Source organism: Balaenoptera musculus, chromosome 1 (assembly GCF_009873245.2).
Source record: "Balaenoptera musculus isolate JJ_BM4_2016_0621 chromosome 1, mBalMus1.pri.v3, whole genome shotgun sequence".
Lineage (NCBI taxonomy): Eukaryota > Metazoa > Chordata > Mammalia > Artiodactyla > Balaenopteridae > Balaenoptera > Balaenoptera musculus.
In genome coordinates, this window is record NC_045785.1 from 180342289 (window position 1) to 180365200 (window position 22912).

General features: G+C 37.5%; 1 protein-coding gene across 5 annotated transcripts in view; it reads right to left on the bottom strand.

The window, feature by feature from the left end:
* Window positions 1-22912, bottom strand: part of DENND1B (DENN domain containing 1B) — a 252491-nt gene that overhangs the window by 71720 nt on the left and 157859 nt on the right. For all 5 annotated transcript variants that reach the window (XM_036855731.1, XM_036855712.1, XM_036855721.1 and 2 more), the window contains 2 exons: window positions 16100-16225; window positions 4363-4464 (listed from right to left, as the gene is read on the bottom strand). In XM_036855731.1, coding sequence (XP_036711626.1) covers window positions 4363-4464; window positions 16100-16225 — 228 coding nt within the window. The remainder of the gene's footprint in view (window positions 1-4362; window positions 4465-16099; window positions 16226-22912) is intronic.

Here is a 22912-nt window from a genome sequence, read left to right on the forward strand (position 1 = left end):
AGTAAATATTGGTTAAATTTAATTAACATATTTACCATTTATTTTGCTCTTCCTTCCTTCTTGCATTTCAGACATTCCATCTTGGATCTGAGAAAACTTTCTCTCTGAATTACTTTCTTAAAGTACTTCCTTAAGAATTTCTTTCTCCTGTTGGTAGGGTAGTCAGGGTTCAACCAGAGAAGCAGAACCAGTAAAAGATTTAAGAGACAGATAGACAGATACATATATACATATGAGATTTATTATAAGAAACTGGTTTACATGATTATGAGGGCTGGCTAAGCAGGTCAGAAATTCATAGGATAGGCAGTCAGGAAGGACAGACCATGGGCAGGTGGGACCACAGTCAGGGGCCGACGCTGCCACCCACAGGTGTAACTTCTCTCTTTCAGGAAAATCTCAGTCCTGTTTTACAAGCCTTCCAACTGCTTCCGACAGGCCCACCCAGCTTATGTAGGATTATCTTCCTTATTTAAAGCCAAATGATTAGGGGTTTAAATTACACATGTAAAAATACCTTCACAGTAATACTTAGATTAGCATTTGATTAAATAACTGGGGGCCGCAGCCTCACCAAGCGGACACATCATTAAAGCCAACACAGAGGGCAAACTCAGCTTTAGCAGGGAAATGTCTTCATGGCCCTCTTGCAATTAAAAGGTATTTCAGTTGGTGTAGGATTCTAGGTATTTTTTCTCAACGGAAGATATGGCAGTATCTTCTGGATTCCACTGCTGCTGATGTGAAGTCATCTGTCAGTATTTGCTCTCTGAAAGTAATCTGTTATTTCTCTTTTAGAAAAATTTCCTCTTTATTGAATGTTTTAGAGCTGAATCTGCCGTGTGGGTGTAGACTTCTTCTTATTTCCTCAGTTTGGAGATGTGGGACTTCCTGAATTTATAAAGTGTGCGTGTAACTGGCTCTGGTCCTGTCCTTCCAACCAGCATCTCTCCTCCACTTCCTGTCTGCTCCTTTCAGAACTGACTGTATGGATTTCAGACATTTCCACTCCACCCTTTATGTTTATTAACCTCTTACATTTTCTACTTCTTCATGGCTCTGTACTATATTCTGGATAATTTCTTTTTCACATCTTCCAGTTCAGCAAATCTCTCTTTAGTTAGATCTGACTGGCTATTAACACATCAATTTCCTTTCATCTAAATTACATGCTTCCTTTACCAGAAGTTTATTTGCTACATTCTTAAAATTGTCTTTACATTCTTTAAAGTTTTTATGCCTTGAACATTTTTAAAGTTTGTCTTTTATTTCTTTGAACATCTTAAGCACAGCTATTTTATATTCTACTTCTGTTACATCCAGTATTTGAAGTCTCTGCAAGTCAGTTTCTGTCTGCTGTTTCTGGTTCACGATTTGTTTCCCCGTGTGTCTAATGACTTTTAGGAGTGAAATTTCTCTTTGGGATCTTAGCTGGGAGAATTCCTTGATGTTTGGATGAAGGTGGATTCCTCAAGGAGGATGCGTATTTGCTTCTGCCTGAGGGCACTAACAGTCAGGATAACTTTACACTTGACGTGAGTTTGCTCAGACCAAATCAGGAATTATTAATTCAGGCTTCAGAGTCCTGTGCATGCTGGTGAGTGGCAACTTCTCAGCAGCGCTCTTTCCTCCCCTCCACTCATGCCAGAGCTTCAGATGTACAATCCCCAGGAAGTGGCTGAAGGGAAGGAGCACCTTTATTTCTTGTTTACCTTTACACTAAGTCTTCCCAGATTTATTGGAGTTGAATCTCCTATCACACTTCTCATCTTGGAGAGTAAGCACTGGGCTTTGTCTCCGGTGACCCTCACCGCAAGATGTTTTTTCAAATTCTGCATTTGAAATAGTTTCAGTACATAAGTGAGCTCTGAATCCTTCCCTGCCATATTATCAGAAATTACAGTTCACTTTAATGCTTACCTTAAAATTATATGCTTCTCTCCTGGGTTCATGTTCTCTCAATTTTGATGCATAAGAATTGTCGAATAAAGAGAGGACCTGGGTAGTTCTTGACCCGTAATGGATCACAAACTCATGGTCAGGAATATTAATCATTTGTACCTAATAAATATTTTTATATTCTTTCAGAAAGATCAGTAGTGTCTTTGAGAATTCATCTATGTTGATAATTTTTATCAATCGATTCCTATTTTTTTTCCCTTTTCCCCCCAAGCTTTAGTGAAGCCTAACTGGTATAAAAAAAACTGCACATAATTAATGCAGACAGTTTGCTGAGTTTGGGCAGATGTATATACTCCTGTTACCTTCACCACAATCCAGGTAATAAACATGTCCATCACCTCCAAAAGTTTCCTTGTGTCCATTTATGTTCCTGTTTGTTTGTGTGTGGTAAGAACATTAGCAGGAGATCCACACTCCTAACACATTCCAAAACACACAACACTGTACTGTCGGCACCTCAGATGCTGGACCTGACTCACCTTTACAACTTTGTGACGCTGTCAACAGAATCTCAAGTCCTTTCAGGGATACCTTCAACTATCTCTTTCTTAAGGTTCATAAAATAGTATCAAGTTCAAGAACACGGTCAATTGGTGTATGTAAAACTATCCAAGTTGTCCTATAATCGGTTCTACTTTGACTATTTTCATATTTTACATTTAGCCTTTTTGACCAAGTTATACTTTTAAAAAATCCTGCATAGATATGTATTTTGTTAATGTAACTGCTCTAAGGATGAGGCAGACCCTAAAATTTATGAGCTTCCACAAAGTTTCATGCACTGTCGAGCTGAGAGTGCACACGTGTTAATTCACATAAACTGTATCACAACCTGTGGGGCAGGGTACGATCGATACTTGCTATTTTATAGAAAAAGAAACAGATACTTATGAACAAAAAGCTACTGAGTGACAAAGCCAAGGTTAAACCCAACTCTACCTGACTCCTAAAATACATATGCTATTTGAAGTTACGTAAAAAAAAAAAAAAAAAAAAGACCATGTATGAACTTTATCAGACGATAAGACTCTAGTTACAGAATCTCAAAAAGGGAAGTAATACGTCATTCTACCCAATCATTCAGTCCTTGACCCCCATATAATTTGAGCTTCACAACTCAGCTTTGACAATGGGAAGTACAACTATCTCCTCTTGACAGACAAGAACACAGCAAGGGCACTGATATTTAACTCAACAGTCATGCCCTGGACGACGAGCCTGGGACTGCACTGTGCTATACACGTCAGCATTTACAGACCATCACTCGATCCGGTTCCAACCCTGGGAAGTAATGCAGTCTATACCGGAGCCCTCTAGGGACAGAGAGCTCCAAAGGGAGCCCACTCCATCCTTGGAAATTCACAAGACATCTTTAATCTGGAAACCCATCAAACCTGGTTCTTTCTGTTCCTGAAAGCTGTGTACTGGACAAATCTAACCCTTTCTTTAAGGTACACTTTCACATATTGGAAGAAAGGTATACCCCCACAGAGCATTCTTCTAACTCAGATCATTATTTAGAACTTCCTCAGAATACAGATAAATAGTATTGGATTTTTTCACCATGCTGGTTTCTTTACTTATGTAATTTGAAGCTTATTTTGAGTTATTTGGTCTCTTTCCTCTTAACAGACAAAGGAATTTCTATTAACTTGTCCGCTTCTCAAGGGCATCACTGAGTTTTTATTCATGTCTGCATCCTGGACCCGAGCACAGTTTATGACACACTGTAGGTCTTCATTAAATATTGAATTCACATAGCTAACTTTACACTTAAAATTGTCATGTGGAATAAGAAAAGTAAGTGTTAAGAACTTAATTTAAATTATGTAAACAGAAACTACGGCAAGCCTAAATTAAGAAACTTGCCATGATCACACAGTGGGATGAAAGAGACACTGCATCTAACCTTTCTGAAATCTGATGTCAAGCTGCTGCTTTTTGAAATGACAGTTTTATTTTCTGAGCCAGAAATCAAGACACACAGAAGGACTATAAATTTTTTCTGAAATTTTAATTTGTGACTATGGAAAGTTTTACAAAGCTTGAGAAGTTACATATTTATAAATCGTTTTTATAAACTGGATTGCATTGGGATGGTCCTATTAAAAAACTCAGCTTGTTTACCATACCCATCTAGCACACTACAATAAGCCCTTCTAAGATGCCTTACATAACCAGTCTTACTGCTTTTTCTGCTGCGCGTGGATACTCCTCTGTGAGACCATCAGCTGAGCAACTTTCAGTGAGGAAGTTTTTAATAGCGAAGTTCAGACATAATTTTACAGTGACAAAAGTGTTATAAATTTCTGTTACATTTCTGTAACCTTGTTACATTATAAATTTCTGTTACATTTCTGTAACCTTGTTACCGAACAAAACATAGAGGTCCACTCTTACCTGCTTAAAAAGCTGGAGGTTAACTGCGGTCTCTAAGAACTGTTTCATCAGACTTGAGCGGTGCTTTACGAAACTCTCCTCACAGAACGTGATGGGCTCACCCTGGATAGAAACAAAGAATTTCGGGGATGTCAACACAAAGTCAGCACAAACCAGCCTATCTGAAGAGGCACCTGGGGGGTCACACAGGAGTGTAAGACACAGAACTTCAAGGTGCTCAGAGTGTAGAGGGAGTGAGACCCTTACACATAATGGCTGGGGGTCAGGCTGGTAGAAATATGCCTAGGGCCGATAAGCTTCTGCTATAGCTTCCTAATCAAGGATCCCTTGGGCTCTTAAAAATGGTCAATTTCACTCCCTCAAAGTAAGACTAAATCCCCTAAAAACAAAGATTTAATATCATTAGATTGATTGTGAGTATTAAAAATTGCACACAATCTGAACAAGTCCAACAATTATATTTCATTCCGATTAGAAAACATTCTTACCATAAAAATTGCTGCATGCTTTTTGCCATTTATAGTATGATCATTCATTTCTTTTTGAATTAATTAAAAGGTCTTTCAATCACATTCTATTCATGATTGCAAATACAATTCTGACTGGATACTTTCTAGGATAAGCCTCACATGGCATTTGCCTGAACTTATCCCATTTGCTAAGTAATCACAACTCGGCAAGTGTCTTCTGGCAGCTTGGGCTGTTCACCGCTCCTCCTCCATCGCAAGGACTTTAATTCCAAACACAGATTCCACAGACTCCCACACGTGACCTCAGGAATCATCTCTCACTGGCGGACCCCCGCCACCTGCTGCTTCCCTCCACAGCCTGAATGGTCCTCTTGCCCATTCAACATAGATGAGGACAAGTGACTTAACAGTCAAAATGAAAACAGAGATTAGCGACAACGATTCAGTCCTTATAGTAAATCTTGTAGCAATCTTTACACTGCAGTAAAAAGGAAAAAACTGAGCTTGTCCACCTTCTAACAGAACTTTGAAAAAATATTAATTATAATTTAATTTTAAGAAAGAATTATGTCTTGATTACAGGTATCTGTAAGTAAAACTCTGAAAACTGGTTCCTGAATGAATAAAATAATGGGACTAACAATCTGTATAACTCAGGTGTTACCACTGTCTGCCGGAAGTTAATGCACTGCTCCACACAGCAGCCGTTATGCACATTTAATGCCATTTAAATTTATTAAAATTAAAACTAAAACTTTAGTTCCTCAGTCGCACCAGCCACATTTGCAATGCTCAGCAGCCGCAAGTGGCTACTGTATCCGACGGCACAGATACAGAACACTTCCTTTATCACAACGTTTTCTTTGACAGCACTGCTACAAAGGGGAGAAAATAAAATTCAAACTAAGAACTGGAGAAGACAATTCGGTAATCTATTAATTGATGCCACCTAGACCAGCCATCAGCTGATGATCTATAATAAAACTAACATTATACATTTTCATATAGATTGTTGCCATTCTTAAGCACTAGAGAATGATTTTTAAAAACATATTTTAAGAATTGAATTTACATAAATATATTTCAGATAATCAAAAATACACCATATTTGCCACTATCATAGAACTTACAATCTAATGGGGGAAAAACAACAAACAAGCAATCCTGTTAAAGGTAAAGATCTGTTGTTTTTGAATCCTTAATATCAGCAATATATCTAGTTACACTGGGAGCCCAATACATGTTTTATAAGTGAATAAATGAAATAGCAAGTAAGCTAAAGCCTTGCTCCGTATGACATATTATCTTTTCAGAAGCAAATATAAATTTTAAAAATAAACAAAAGCATTGCCTCTAACGGCAGTTCCAACTATATCACTGCTATAACAAAGAAATCAGGACTATTGATAATTTTAATTTTTATTTGATGGATTTTTCGTCCCCAAACATGTGAGAGAGATTTTATTACAGTCTGTAATATGTCTAAAAGTTGTCATTAACATTGCGGAATAGTCTTCAACTCAAATATAAAGTTCTATCTATCTATCAGAAGCATTTCTTCTGATTGGAGGGAGCAGAGAGCGGGGGTGAAAGTCTCCAGGGAGAAGGGATGGGAGCAAAGTCTACCGACTCTTCCTCAAGAGTTGGGCGTAACTAGTCATCGGCCAACGTGAACTACCTCGAAGAACTCTGTCCTCACTAATCTTGTAGCAATTGCCTGCAATCTGTCAGGAGAAGGAGCAGAGAAAGCTCAGATGTGCTGTTCCCCCGTCCTTGATAACAACCATCATGGTAAAAGCTTACAACCGAACCTTTAACTGATCAACAGTTTGTTCACTAAGAGTCTCAATGATTACGAAGAAGACAAAGCCCTGACACATCTTAGAATTTTCTCTCAGGGGAAAGAAAAATACGGCTTGTTTAACAATGCTGTAAAGTTTTATGTATTAATACACAAGAGTCTCAATTGCTGTCATCCTTGAGGTGTATCCTATGGAACAGATTCTTTTCAGTCCAAGTCAAATTGGATGGCGTGGTAAGAAGGAACTCTGCTTAGGATCTTCTGGTTTATTTATGATCTGATTAAAAATCAGGATTAGGATTGAGTAGTTTCTCAAAAACTGTCTTGTTCCAAGTAAGGTGACTACATATCCAATGTTGCCCACTAAATTCCCAGTTTATGCCTGCAGTATGAAAGGTTTAATCTGGGGGCATCTGTGGCTTCACAGAGGAAATTTGAGCTGGTTTTGAAAACGAATGGAAGCTTTATGAAACACAGACAGAAAAGACAGTCTTGAGAGAGGACAGACATGGACAAAACGTGGGTAGTGTGCTTGGGGTGGGTGTGAATTAGAGAAAGCACCAAAGTGGGATAATAAGAGGTTGGCTGAGGCCTAGTGGCTACTGGACATGGGTTACAGAGAGTACCAGAGGGAGAGAAAGGGTAGGTTGAGCCATCCTGGAAAAGGCCTGAGCCACATTCTAAGACGTTAGTTATCTCCTTGAAGGCCTCAAGCAGCTCAAAGAAGCGTGTGTACGTGTTTTGGAATGGAGAGCGCATAGGCAAGAGGAAATAATGGAAACAGGCAGATCAATAAATAGTACAAAATAAATCGGCAAGAAAAGACAAACTAGGCAGCAGACAGGAAGAAACAGCAATGACTCTTATTACCTAACATTTATAGGGCACTTATGACTACACTAAAAGTAATAACAGTAGCTAATGACTGCGTAATACTTATTATGTGCCAGGCACTGTGGTAAGGCACTTTACACATATTAACTCATATAAACCTCAAGCTTATTATCATCATATTCTATACATGACTAAACTAGAACAAAGTTTAAGTAACTTGCTCAAGACTGCACAGCATTGTAATTGTTAGAGGCAGGATTCACTCTATGCTCTCAACCTCCAAATTATCTCATTTCTGGGTATCCAAGACTATATGAAATATTTTATTTATTCCACATCATGTAATCTGTAAGAGTACAAAAGCTGTGATAATTATTACATTTTACAGATGAGGAAGCTGAGGCTTAGAAAGTTTAAGTAGATTAACCCAGGTTGTGAGAGTTTGAAGTTCATGTGGTTAATTATGCTACTAAACATTTCATGGCAAAATCAACAGGACTTGTTTATCAACTGATACATAGCAGTGGTTCTCAAAGTGTGGTCCAGGGACTCTGACCTGTTCATAGGGTCTGCAACACTAAAACTATTTTCATAATAGTGCTAAGATGTTATTTGTCCTTTCACTTTCATTTTCTCACGAGATCCGACTGAGTTTTCCAGAGGCTTCATAATTTGCAACAATGCAACAGACTGAAAGCAGAATCAAACTTGAGAATCCAGCCAGCTTCTTTTAAGCTGGGTAGTAAAAGAGATTTGGAAAAATGTAAAACAGTGCCATTCTTCTGACCAAATTTTTTGTTTAGAAATAGACTTATTTTTCATGAAAATATGTTTTATTTTATGTTAAGCTTAGCAGGTTTGTGTTTTTACCTTTTCATTTTTAAAAATTATTTTTTTCTCCTTCCTTTTTTATTGGTTTGTATTGTTTTGAAATAAATTATCGATAATAACCATTTAAAATATATTCAGTTTTCATTTCTAATATGGTAAATAGTGATAGATAGACCCGACATAAACAAAAGTTCTTTGATGTCCTTGATAATTTTTAAGAGTATAAAGACATCCAGAGACAAAAAGTTTAAGAACCACAGATATACAAGAAAAAGACAAGCAGGGATCAAAGATGACTCCCAGATTTCTAGCTTGAGGATCAGAAGATGGTATTGTTTATTAAAGACTAGGAATACAGAACAAAAACCAGGTTTAAGAAGAATCTGGTAAAATCCATTGTGGCTTGTGTCTCGGCTTGGGCTCTAAGCCAAGCCTGAGACAGGGACTCTTGTTCAAGTGATTCGCTGGCGGAGAGGTCTCAGGAAATAGGTACTAAGGGGAACAGGATACGGCAGGGAAAAAAGACAGGCAAGAATGTTGGTTTCATTTGGAGATCAGCTTCAGACTGAACCCATGGAAAAGCACTAATCGTGTGGCAGAGCCCATCCAGCCTTGAGGCCAGGCCAGTTTCCTACTTCCTGTGTGGGTCAGTCACTGAACGTGGGCTTCTCGGTGGGAGGGGTGGAGGAGGAGGTGAGGTGCCTGGAAGGCCCTGCCCATTTAGCTAAGGGCAATTTGCCTCTGAAAAGAACACCGGAGGTACAGCCTGGGGAGGGCCTCTAGGACAGTGAAGGCCGGAAGGGTGCTTGAAGGTCACCTGAAGGTACTAACACAAGCTAGAAAGTCAGGCTTGGAACATGTGTTGTTTAACCTATATTTAGGAAATAGCTGCACAGAGCTAGGTATTTTTTTTTTTAAACATCTTTATTGGCGTATAATTGCTTTACAATGGTGTGTTAGTTTCTGCTGTATAACAAAGTGAATCAGTTAAGAGCTAGGTATTAAAGTTAAGCAGATCACCCTACTGAGGGACAAAGATTTATGCGACTGAGAAATACTCATCTATAATCTAATTCATTCCTTAAAATTATATAGCTCATTGACAGAAAAGTAAGTAAATAAATATATAGTTCAGTGGAGACACAGAATAATCAGGGAGAAACATTAAAAGGTGGAAAAGGAAAACTCTTCCCGGGAAAATTCTGACATGACGGTAAAGCAACTGACTCTTTTGCTCATGGAGCAGTCATGAGGCAACAGAAAGGAATCAAAACCAAAATCGCTGCACTGGAATGTCACACAAAGGAGCATGGAAGGATGTAAGAAAAATATGAGGCATCGTAGAGTAGGAATGAAGTTCTTATTACAGAGAAGAGAACCAGACTTTCCAGAAAGGAACCACCAGCACTGCTCACCATTACATTTAAGTATGTCAGTCAACAAACACATTCTAAGGATGCATCAACAACCCACCAGCACTCTGCGATGAGGAGCCACTGACAGTAGTAAAAACACCAAAGCTCATACTGATTTACCTTTTAAAACATAAAAAGCAGAGCAGAGTCATGATTACCCACAGAACAATGTCACTCTCAGTCACTTGTACAATGACTAATGATTGGGAAGAAAAAGGGGGCCATCCCTGCAGGGTGCCAGGAAATGCAAGTCACTCCTACCTGACAGCATTTAAATTACTCAGAACTGCCCTCCACTGGCACCAATCTGGCCCACACGGACCACGGGATTTACCTCTAGAAGTAAATTCTCCATCCTCCGAATAGCCAGAGACATTTGTATCTTTCTTTTAGCACTCATTTTCTGCATTGTATTAAATGTACATCTTTGCATTCCCTGTATCACCCAACACAGTACCTTGTGTCTTGTGTGTTCAATAAATACCCACTAGTTACTATCTGAATTATTTTTATAGGATAATTAAGGCACAGGTAAGCTATGGATGAAATGGAGCTGTTTTTCCTACCCTATTCCTATGTTCAGCTTCAGAGAAGTTATTGTTATTGAATTAATATAACATTTTTGTTTAGTTTGTTTTTAAGAATAGATGTGTTTAAAGTTCTAGACTATTCTCCGGAGTGGGAAACTTTGCAAGAGCAAGAAAATACTTAAAACATAGACTAGATCTTTATGCTTTAAGAATGTGTATGACTTAGCAAAAGTTCATATTGAAAAAAAAAAAAAAAAAGGAAGGTGTCAGGAAGAATACTACTGTACAAAAATGTGAAGTAAAATCCAAAGCATCAACATAGTACTTATTCAGTTCCTTAACACACTTGGACGTCATATGTCATGTCACTGTTTCAAAAGGAGTATAAACAAACCAAGCAAAAATGTCTGCATAATGATGGTATATTTACATTTTTTAATTCCCTGAAAGATTCGGCTACCAGTTGTCTCGTGGGAATGTTAAAATATAGTTAGGTTCTCATAGAAAACAGTAAGAAAGATTTTTCAGGCTATGTAGCGTCTGTCTTCCAAGTGTCCCAGTGCTATTATTATGGCATATCTACTCTCAGTTTAGTGACCATGAAAACAATGCTTTAATTGCTGAGAATCGTTTGTGAAAAGTCGCATGTTCACATCATAAACTTTAGTCATTATTAACAAAAATCTCCTCTTATGTACATATTACTACAGGAGTATCCTAAGTTATTAGATCTGTCTTGAAAAAACATAGCTGTCAATGTTCCACCGGCCTGTGATTCAGCAAGTTAAGATGGGAAAAGAAACTGATTTTTTTTTTAGGGACAGCTGCTTCTAGCACTTTGGATAAACATGAACACTTTAAAAGATCAATAGATTTATGTATTAATTTTATACATACTATGATAAAATACATTTCTCTTCCCCACAATTTAAGGACAAACATCCTCTATTCTCATGACACATATTACCAGTGATATACAGATGGAACCCTTACTAGCCAAGTCCCCAGTTCTCCCTGCCTCATACTAGTTGTGCAATATTTTTACATTTTCGCTAAAAAATTAAGCAAAATTCCCTCTCTATTAAAAAAAAAAAAAAAAAAAAAAAAAAAGAGCAGAAAGAGGATGCAACCATATTCCATCTGAAAGCCAAATACCAAATACTTCTTTTGTAGAAACCATCTTAAGGTCAAAAAGTACTCAAGGTTGGGTAATAAGATGAGTGGGTACCTCACATGCTTTGGGAACCACACCACTGTGAGGGGTGAGTACCTAAACTGTCCAACTTGGATTCTGAAGTCTCTAACAAGTTAGCAGTTACAAATTTGTTAAATGGAAGCTTTAAGGCAAAGATTTAGTGATTGGCCACTTAAATTATGGATGTCAATCCTGTACTTAAATTGCTTGAACTTAATCACAAAATATAACTCGCTGATAATGTTTTAAAGGAACATAATCCAAAAAATGTCTGAAGGACAGCTCTTGCTACTAGTCAAACAGGGGCCCAGATCACTAGCTAATCTTTATTTTAAAAAGAATTTCCTTTTTATCCATTAGCAAGGCTCACAGAAGCCCAGAAAAGCTTGAGTGTTTGAAACTACAGACATCATCCTAAATATTCAAAGGAACAGATTTCAGCATTATCTGTATGCTCTTAGGGTAATAAAGTATATGCTTTTGAATATACTAAGCAATATTTAAACTCAGGCAAACATTTCTTTAGCATTAGCTGTTGGTCAAAAATTTGACTTTTATTTTTTAATAGCTTGTGATACAAATGATACAGAGGTACAAATGATGACCCTTTATTAGTTACTTAGTGCAATCATTTAAAAGTATTCTCATGTTTATGGCAATGTTTTTCTTTTGGGGGATCAGCAGAGGGTACTTTATTTTAGCTATGCTAAGGGAATTTTCCTTACCAAATTTACTCCTTCTAAAATGTCATTTTTAATGATCATAGCTAATATATAGAGCATTAACTATATGCCAGGCACTGCTCTAGTAACTTACATATATGAACTCATTTTATCCTCTGAACAACCCAAGAAGTATTACTGCTTTTTTTTTTTTTAAAACACATGAGGAAACTAAAGCACTAAGAGGTTATTTGCCCAAAGTCATACAACTAGTTAGCCACAGAATGAGGATTCAAGCTCTGTTTTAGAGTCTGTGCCCTTAGCACTTTTCTTCCATTTATTTAGCACATTAGCTTGATCTCCCGTTTTTGAATTCTTAAAAAGTAGCTAACTTGCTGCTGGCTAAAATCCAAAACCAACAAAACATCCATTGTTTTACTGAAATCACTTTCCAAAAACTTTAAGGAGTTCTATAATTTTCTCTGTAATTAAGAGCAGGTACCATTTATTTGTCAATCATGTCAGTGTGTCATTCAGAGAGTGTAAATTAGGCACTAGGAGAAAAGTGACAACATATTAAGTGTTGTCACTTAGACATTCTAAGTGCTTAATTTATAAAATAAGTTACTCTTTGGCAGTATTTGGCATGTGCATTTGAAAATGAATATTCAGATCATCCTGAGGGCTTTCCCTCACAACCCACAACCAGCTGGTTCCCCAGTGCCACTGCAGAGGGTGCAGAGGGAAGAGGAAGAAGCAGTTTGAGTGGCGGCAGTCACCCCAGGTGGACAAAACCATGCATGGAAATATATGGCATGAGTAACAAATTATTTCACCAACTTATATGTACTCTATGAGACGCCTATACCATCTGCACCTTTTGAGAAAATTCCTAAGATTGTGTACTGTTTGTTCAGTCTTTACATAAATGTATACCGAGTGTCTTCCATATATCTTCACTGAGAAGAAATGTAAGTTCAGAAAATTTATCTCAAGGAGTAGATGATATGAGGATGGAGGCCTAATGGAACGAAACACTCCTCCACGCTGAAGCAGGACCGGGACCGTGGGAAGGACAGATCCAGATGTAGCCCCACTCGTCACCAGCTGGGGAACCTTAGTGGAGGTTTTTAAACTCTATGAGCATCACTTTTCTTATCTTTCAAATGAAAGGGGTAATATTCTGAGGCTTGTAAAGATTAAATGAAAGAGTTAATTCAAAGGGCCCATCAATGCCTGGTATCCAGTGGGCGCTCAACAGTTATTATTTTAATAGCAATTAATAAATTATTAATGTCAGGAAAAATAATAATATAAGAACTATAATAAATAATATATAAAAAAGGGAAAAGAAATGTGTTAAGGAAAGTAAATATAATCAATTCACAGAATGAAAGTGTCACTATAAACTACTGCTTCAAGGATCAGGAAAGAACTAGATGGCCATTAAAAGCTAGAAAGATAAAAGCACTGCCAGGAAGAAAGAACACTGTAAATAAGGGTTTGGAAGCCTGAGAAGCTTGGGACATTTAGAGCCTCAGGCAGAATTCTCTGAGTTGAGGTCAAAGTTTTGAAAAAAAATAAAGGAAGACACAGACCACCTGCCCATCACGAGGGCCTTGAACGCCGGGTGAAGGCAGGGCCCTGAGACTCTGGTCCGTCACAGACCAATCAACAGGTTCAATTTTGTCAAATGTAAGGGAAATACTGGTTCATTTTGTGTGTGTGTATAAACAATCATGAAATTACAAAAAGTAATACCTAGTTAAAGAATTCATATCCATTAAAAGCTATTTTGTAATATTTCCCTTTCCAATTGTACTGCAGTAGCTAGAGGATACCACTAAAATATATTTATGATGAAAAGAGACAAAACCATGAAATAATTGTAACTTCTAAACTTGGCTCATTTTTTTTTTTTTTACATCAATCAGAAAATATATCAAAGATATATGCCTGCTATTTAAATGTCCAAAAAGAGTCCATGGTTATTTGTAAAGATAATACCTAAAACAACAAAAACAACAAATATTTTATATACAATAAATAATTTTCCTTAAAAACTATTTTGAAAATATATAAGAAAAAAATGTCCAAATACATTCAGTATACTTTAAAAATTGAGCTTTCATTCAAAGACTGAGTCAAAAGAAATGTGAAGGCATACAGAATGAAAATACCATCCCTCAACTCCCAGAAAGAACCAGCAGTAGAAAGGAAAGGAGAAAACATCAAACATAAAAAGGAAAAATGTAGATAAATTAACAAATAAATTTATAAGATGTGATCAATAAACAGGAAAGACATTCTCTGACAAATTTAAATATTTTCCCACAGATGCTGAGAATCTGGCTTTCACGATCTTTAAAAAAAAAAGTCAGAGTCATTGAAATCCTGTACCCCTACTATCTGCTCAATTAAGCTCAAAGAGGGAGAAAATCAAGCTACAAAAACTATAGTAAGTAATTAATGTTCAAGATGGAATATTTTAATAATTTTAACCGTCACCTAACAACACTGATAATTTAAATCGTTTAAGAAAATTTTCTCTTCAATCCGCTTTCCTCAAATCTGAAGTCTTTTACAAATTTAAAAAGGAAAATGAAAAGAAAAATGTAGCTTATAGATTAGTAAGTATTTAAATGCGGCAAAATTCAAGCAAAGTGATAGTTTTAACTTTCCTCCTGTACTGTAAAACTTGAAAGCAATCTCTTTCAAAGAATTTGATATCTAAAATCAATCACTAATTTTGTCTTTCAAACCCATTTTTGTTTCAATTGATGTTCACTAATTTTAATGACTATGCTCTACTGTAGTGTGGATGACTGGTTTCCAGTCTTGTGAAGAATGAGACCCTGTCACTGTCAATAATTTTTGAAGACTCCCCCATGTGAGATATGTATACTCTGTACGGTACTATGCGTTCTATATAATGTTTTAAAAAATACACACATATTTCAAAAGGATTAGCATGCAAATTAGACCATATGCACTTTTCCAGAGACAGCAGCTGATCTGCCTAACTCAATAACTCCTCAGAGGTACAAGAGCCACTGGGTGGGAACCACTAATTTAGAAGTCAGTTCGGAAAGCATATAAGCCGTTCTCATTTGTTTAGTGCTTCATGGTTTATGACAGGATTTACACACCAACCCTGAAAGGTAGACAGACAAGGTATAAGAATTCTCACTTTACAAATAGGATGGAAGTCGAGAGAGACTAAAGAAATGGGTCGAGGTTACACAGCCTTAACAATGGTGAAATTCCCATTAGAAAACAGGTCTTATTACTTATTACTAACTCAATATTTTTAATCCATGTATTCACCTGGTCATGAAAGGGCAGTGTAATCATTTTCGTAAAATCAGACTAACATGTTTAACCAATAATTCCGAGAGAAAAAAACATATTTTAATTTATACCTTTTTGGACCATCTAACAACTTGGGTTACAATTCTACATTATAATCATTTGGGGGATATTAAAACAAGAAAGAAATGGCAAAGTGAGCTAGGATATGCTAAATAGATAAGCCCACGTAGAAAACTGTTATGAATTAGGAAGACAATAAATTTCCAAATGTTGCAAAATGTTCAAGTTCTAATATTTTTAAACTTTCACATTATACTTGTCATTTCTAAACTCTAATCTAATAAACCCAACTGTCTGGTTAATTTCTTAGTAATCTTAACAAGATTGGGTAGTTACTCTAAGACTTAGTAACACAATTCATTAAGAATTCCAATTTTAGAACAATAAACAAGGTGCTATGCAAGAGAATGTGGGAAATATTAACTCAGGGTTATTTACTAAAAGAACTAAAACCATAAAGTCAAGAAACTGGAGGTGGAACATCATGTTTGAAGGCATATTATTTTGCATTTTCAAAAACCTTTACGATACTTTTTCGGGTGGGGATACTAAAATGTTTCTTTTTCTGCCCCATTCCAAAGAACCACACAAGCGCACATTAAAACAGTGATGAAATAAAACGCTTACAGGTTTGTATCTCAGGGCGTCTCTGTAGGATCCAAACAAAGCAGCCTGCGCCCTCAGGAAGGCCCTAGCCACTCCGTCCCCCGTCGCTGTAGACTGCTTCTTCAGTTTATTTTTCAGGGCCGAGACCTGCGTGACAGAGAGGAGCCGTTAAATTCACACCTCAGAAATTGGTACAGCGAGGCACGAGCCCAATGGGCAGGCAGAGCGCAGCGTGTGCAGGTCAGCCCAAGCCTCATCTTCCTCCTGACAGCTTATCTTCTAACTGCAGGGAGCACCTGCTGGTCTGTTAATTGAAAGGAAAGCAGGGGCCCTGTACAGTAATGTGCTAATGCAAACTGGTTTGTGCTCTCTTTTTTTCCCAAGCCCTCTTGACATAAATAAGCTTTAATTATTTTACAGTAAACTGCTTGTGAGCCACTTTTCTGCAGATTTTTAGCAATTACAACATGTGTCTACTTGTTTGGAGACGAAGCTGGTTGGGTAGCGTTCGACTGCTTGCTATTTAATTTTATTTTTGGAAGCTTCGTTTGTATATGTAAATAATTTTCCAGTCATTTGTCGAATAGTTTTCACCATTATTAGATAAAAAGAGGGGAGGGAAGTTCAGGTTACTGAGAACCTTCCACAAGTGGGGAATTGTGTTGTGCTCGTTAGACACTGTCCCATCTGATCTTCAGAGTCTTCTACGAAAGGTACTCACGTTACCATTTATGAAGAAACAGGGGCTCAAGCATGTGAATCGACTTGCCCTCAATATCTAGCTACTAAGTGGCAAAACTGAGATTTCAACCCAGTTCCGTCCAGTTTTCTCCACCACCACATGCAGGTTTCGAGGTCAACGTTATTGCCTTATGAACCAGTAATCACGTTAATAATGTTTTAAAATCAAAGAAAAATGTATTATCTAGGAATTTGTGAAATTTTAAAAGGCACCTACGTTTGTTATAATTTTTCATACACTTGCATCCTATAATTTCAGGTTGTGTGTATTTTAGAGAATGCATGCTATTTATGAACAGCCCTTACTCAGATGAGTATTTTCCAAGAGTAATCAACCTCCTGATGCACACTCTTAGTTTTTAAAGGGGAGGTGATGTGATCTGTTCCTATGCATCCAATTCACTTGACCAATTCCTTTCACAGATAATAAGAAATACATTCTGTACACTTAAAAAATACCATTGATGCTCATATACATTACTTGTCAACGCTCTACATGGGAACGTGAAGTCACGTAGAAATTCTGTTTTCTTAAGAAAAAACTGATGGGACAAAGTCTGGTTGGATTGTTCCCTTATCAGAGCATGTTCTTACCCTTACGATACTACCGGATAACAAAACAGTGTCATTCCTCCTTTACATATATATGCAAAGAGGAATATTTTTATTTCTTTATACAAGCAGCCCTGACTACTCTTGTGGATGATGATTGTAATTGAAGTGTCAACCTAATTAACAACTAAACTTTGAATAATGCTAATGAGAAAGGAACACAGCATCAGAGGAAGGACCAGCTCTACAGGTGATAAACCTTCACAGTAGTGACATTTTCCAGTGTAAAGTCACAGTTACTGTGATCTGATCAAAGACAGAGACCCCCATTGGGTCCAATTATAACCACAGTTTTGAAAAAATTATTGAGTTATGATGTTCATAATCTATGCAGAAAGGCCTTTGCAGTATAGGTCTTTCCCCATAGCTGTGATCTTTTCAATTTATATCATCCAAGCTCCATAGATTCAGATAAAAGTTTAGAGCCTAATTCATTTAGCCCACAAAGTGCATAAATCAGGATTCATTTAAGAAGAAGTTTTTATTATTAAAATCTAACCTCAATTAATGCATATTTTTAGGTAACCCACATATTCAAAAATAAATACAGCTGAAGGATGCAAAAACAAACCTCTGACTTAATGTCCTTTATTCTGAAATCTGTAATAATGTTATTTTTTAGGTTTCAAATGCCTTTAAAAAAAAACCAATGGGGATGAAAATCAACACATGTATTTCATTATTGCCCCCTAAAAAGGCTTATGATGGAAAGAATAAGATTCTAGTCTTCAAAAGTATTATAAAAAGAAAATGATTGGGTTATTTTTAATTTTACTTTAGAAAACAAAAAACATTTTAAAATGTCATGCCTTGTATCTTTGTAAAAGAAAATTCCTCAAGATGTATTTTTCTATAAAATCTGGAAGTGACAATCCGGTTCTCCACAAATTAAGAATCCTTAGGACAATCATGACACATGTGCTCCCAGAGACTGGAGGCAAGTCAAACCATCCCTCACCCTTTATTACCCCAAGTCCTTGATGGCTTAAGTGCTGCGGAAGTTATCCAGGGTATTCATCACGCTGCCTCAAGCCCTTCCTAACCAAATCATAACGAGGTAGCCTTCACTTCCGAAATTAGTCAGTGATAGCTCCTGAACTTCCTCAAGAGCTCTACAGAAAATAGGAAAGAAGAAAATACCTGTTCCAGAACTGTCCGAAACGGTAGCCACTAGACACACAAGCACTTGAAATGTGACTAGCCCAAATTAGGATTTGCTATTAGTGTAAAAAAAAATACACTGGATTTTGAAGACTTAAAAAGAGCAAAATACCTCATTAATAATTTTACTGATTACATGATGGAACAGTATTCTGAATATACTGGGTTAAATAAAATACATTATTAAAATTAATTTCACCTATTCTTTTTACTTTTTAACATGATTACCAGAACCATTTTAATTGCATATGTGGCTCATGTTATATTTCTATTGGACCGCGCTATTCTATATGAGCATACTATATAATTTCATACAGACATGTGAGACTAGCAAGAAATATGGTTAAGTTTTTCCTTTGCCTATTTCTACATTATTTCAACCTTTACAAACAGCATATAAGGAGTTCTTCCTTGACCTACTCTAGGTGGGCTTCGACTGTCAGTAGTTCTGAGGTGGTTCCTATTTTTCAGAGACCAGAAGGGCAGCTGAGTTAAGTGTTTCTGTATGCACCAATGAGTGCCCAAAAACAGCCTGTAAAAATGAAAGGGTTTTTTAATAGTCAGCGTCAGCTACTAGGATATTACTCTAACATAAAATGATTGTGTCAACCTTGCTATTCTCCTGTCCTTTAGACCACTGGAGTAAATTATCACCAGTTACCACTACGCTTTGCAGAGCTAAATAGCTTTTAGCAGTTTTTATCTATAAATAAGGTGATACATCTTCCGCACTTATTTAAAATACTTGGTCTGGGAAATAGCATTTTCTGCTTTAATTTCCAAACTTCTAAGTTTAGTTATGAAATAAATGTACATCTTTCCATGAGATCCTAAAGTTTATACTCACATATAACTGAATTCAGAAAAGCATTTGGAACCTTGGTCACATGTCTATTATCACAAAATCCTATCATGTGATCCTGAAAAAGTATCAATTGTTTTCTCTTTTTAGTCTTAACAAAGTAAGCTTCAATCTCCGATGGCTAAAGATGACTTGAAAACTGACATTTTATTTTATTATGACATTTTTTAGTCTGCATATAAATTATTTTTTAAGTCTAATTAGGTATCATACTAGACCTCCCCTGCAAAAAAAAGTTAAACAGTGAAAAAAACTTCAGAATAAACGTCATTTCACTGCTCTTATCAAATGTTCAAATTCCTTTCATACAACGAGAATCCAGGCTTCTAAAGCAGCCATCCACAGGAGGAATTATAACCTGGGTTTGAGCACAGTGGGAATTCACTGCAACATGAATAATATTACCACCAATTCTCCACTTTTACCCTCTTAGCACTAAATGACCATGAATAAAAGGAGGGAATTACATGAGTAAACACAGCAAACAGGTATAAATAAAAGAGTGCAAGCCACGTGCACACGGGCTGAGTAATGAAGCAATTATGCCAACCGGGGGTTAGGAAGGGAGGTGACATAAAGGAGCTGAGTTTTTCAGAGAAGTGACAGAAATTTTCTCTTGACTTTTAGATGTGTCTTCTCAGGAAAAATAAATCAATCACTGTAACCCATAAATTTTAATTTTACTTTTTAGGATCACAAAGAGAAACATCAGGGTAAAGAACAGAAGGTAAAAATAAATGTTCAGGAATAACATCTGGACAACCTACATGACCTGAAACATCTCTGTGATGTCTTTAAGTATCCTTTTTCCTAACTAAGCTGCACTCTAGAAACTACGTCCATTCAGAAAAGTTAATGCTTCAAATAATTATTTGCTTTAGAAAAAAGTTACAAGGTTAAAGTCTTTTATTCTTCCATGAAACATGTTACGGTCATTGTATGAATCAGGTATCAAATCCCTACACTTCTTTAATCCTTCTAATGTTCAGTTTTTTAAGCAATAAAATTAACCCTTCCTTCTTAATATAATTTTCTAATATGCTTCTATCTAAGGATTAAAACAGTAACCTTTAACATTTATTAAATGAAAAACATATGATACACTCCCAGAGGGTATCATGACATTGTTTCTCTGAGTGCTTAAATTACCTTTCAAAACCTAAAATATGGTGTCGTCCACAACTATTTTCCCTTCAGAGGCATCTCAAAATGATCACAACCAAAACTGCTCTTACTCGACCTCAAGCCCAATGTCAGTGTCACTTCCGTGCATCTAGGTGCCTTGCAGGTCCTCTCAACGCGGCACCCTTTCTCATCTTCCATAAGCAGTAATCACTGAGCCCCAGCTGTTCGACCTCTGATATAGATTTCAAATCTGTCCGCTTTTCTCCAAATCCCTGCCACTATCAAGTTCGAGCGACTACCATCTCTCACCTAGACCCCTGCAAATGGTCTCTTAACTGCTCTTCCTGCTTCATTTCTGCTTCGTTATACCCAGGGATCTTCAGGATCTAGAACCCAAGATGATATTTTTAGAAGTCAAAGTGGATCTCACTCTTATTCCTCTGCTACAAATCGCCAGTGAATTCCCAGTAAAGTCTGGAGGTCCTGAACAAGAAGCACAGACCTTCCACGGTCTCACTCCTACCTGTCTCTACCCCCTCATTTGCGTAACCTCTCTTTTGTTCCTCTAAGCGCAGCTAAACGGGACTTCCTTCCATTCCCTGAATCTGCCAACAGCAGAGCCTTTGTATATGCTATTCCTCCTCCTCCCACCTGACTCATGCTCATCGTTCAGGCCAGTTCTGCACTCAGGTGTTCTGACATGTTGAGCTGAACCTCAAAAGGCAGATCTCAGTTTGTAGGCGGGTAAGAGTGGCCTCTCAGCTTGGCTACCATTATTTTCATTTGGGCTCGCTTATGGCAGAGAGAGCTGTCAGCCTACCAACGGCCACTCTCCCTCTCTTCCGTAATAGAAATCTTAAGTTATGACCGGTGCTTGGTTAACCCAGCTATCTCCCAGCATCACCATGACCTGGTGTGGCCCCGTGGTTGGGTTCAGCTAACAATGGGATGTGAGTTCCAGGACCACAGCTTCTACGTCTTCCCGTCCACTCCATGCCCAGCACAATACAGGCATCCAGTAGGTGCTCAATCAGCATCTGTTGAGCGAATGAACAAATGAACCTGTCCGAGGCACGCTGCTACACTAACTTCTCTAGTTAACGGGATCAGAATATCTGCGATGGTGCCCGGGAACAAAATTCATTGAGAAGTCCACCAAGTCATCATATCAGCAAGATTTGGAAACCACTATCATGACAGTGCTCACAACATCATGCACACAAAAAGTCTCTCAAATATGGAGAAGAACTTAAAAAACAAGGAACAAATTTTTAAATTATTTTAAAGCCAAAACATACATATACATACATACACACATACTGGCCATAAGAAGACAGAGAAGCACATTGTTAAGATGATACTGGAGGAAAAAAGACATCAGGAGAGGGGCTTCCCTGGTGGCGCAGTGGCTAAGAATCCGCCTGCCAATGCAGGGGGCATGGGTTCAAGCCCTGGTCCAGGAAGATCCCACATGCCGCGGAGCAACTAAGCCAGTGCGCCACAACTACCGAGCCTGCGCTCTAGAGCCCGTGCTCCGCAACAAGAGAAGCCATGCAATGAGAAGCCTGCGCACCGCAGCGAAGAGTAGCCCCCGCTCGCTGCAACTGGAGAAAGCCCGTGTGCAGCAACGAAGACCCAAGGCAGCCAAAAATAAATTAAAAAAAAAAAAAAAAAAAACACATTAGGAGAAAAGCTAATTTAGATGGAAATGAAAGGCCACAAGAAAGCCAAGGAAATTCATGAGCACTGAAAATCACTAGAAGTGGCAAACTCTAAATCAACTTTAAAATGGCAAACGTACAGAGACATGCAGGGAGGAACCGTGCAGGGCTGGGTCCTGCAGAGGGAGGCACAGATTCTCTCACGCAGCCGAGAGAAAAACAACAAAGACCTTTTAAATGTTGAAGTCCAATTAATTAAGATTTCGAGTTTTTTATTTTTGTTTTGTTATGCTTTGGTATTTAAAGTTTATATTAAAATATACACACCAAGAAAACAGTAGGAAAAAATAGCAGGATCTGTTCATAGTTTACTTACAAACAAAAAACCTTTTCGCAAACAATCTCATCTCTGAAAGTAACTATTTAGAAGAAGGGTGAATCCCCGTGACAGCCAAAGTCGGGTGCAGGAGCAGGGTGACCGCCATTGCAACCTGCTCTCCTTCTCCAGGGACAGGAAACACACAGTTGCACGCAGAGCCACAAAGATAGGTATTAAACCGGCTTCCAGGTTTCTCCCTTTCATTACTATGAAAGTCAGATGAAAATACCCTAATAAACACTACTCTCAGGGGCAAACTGAAAGCAGGATTTGTCTCCTGGAGGCTACTCTAT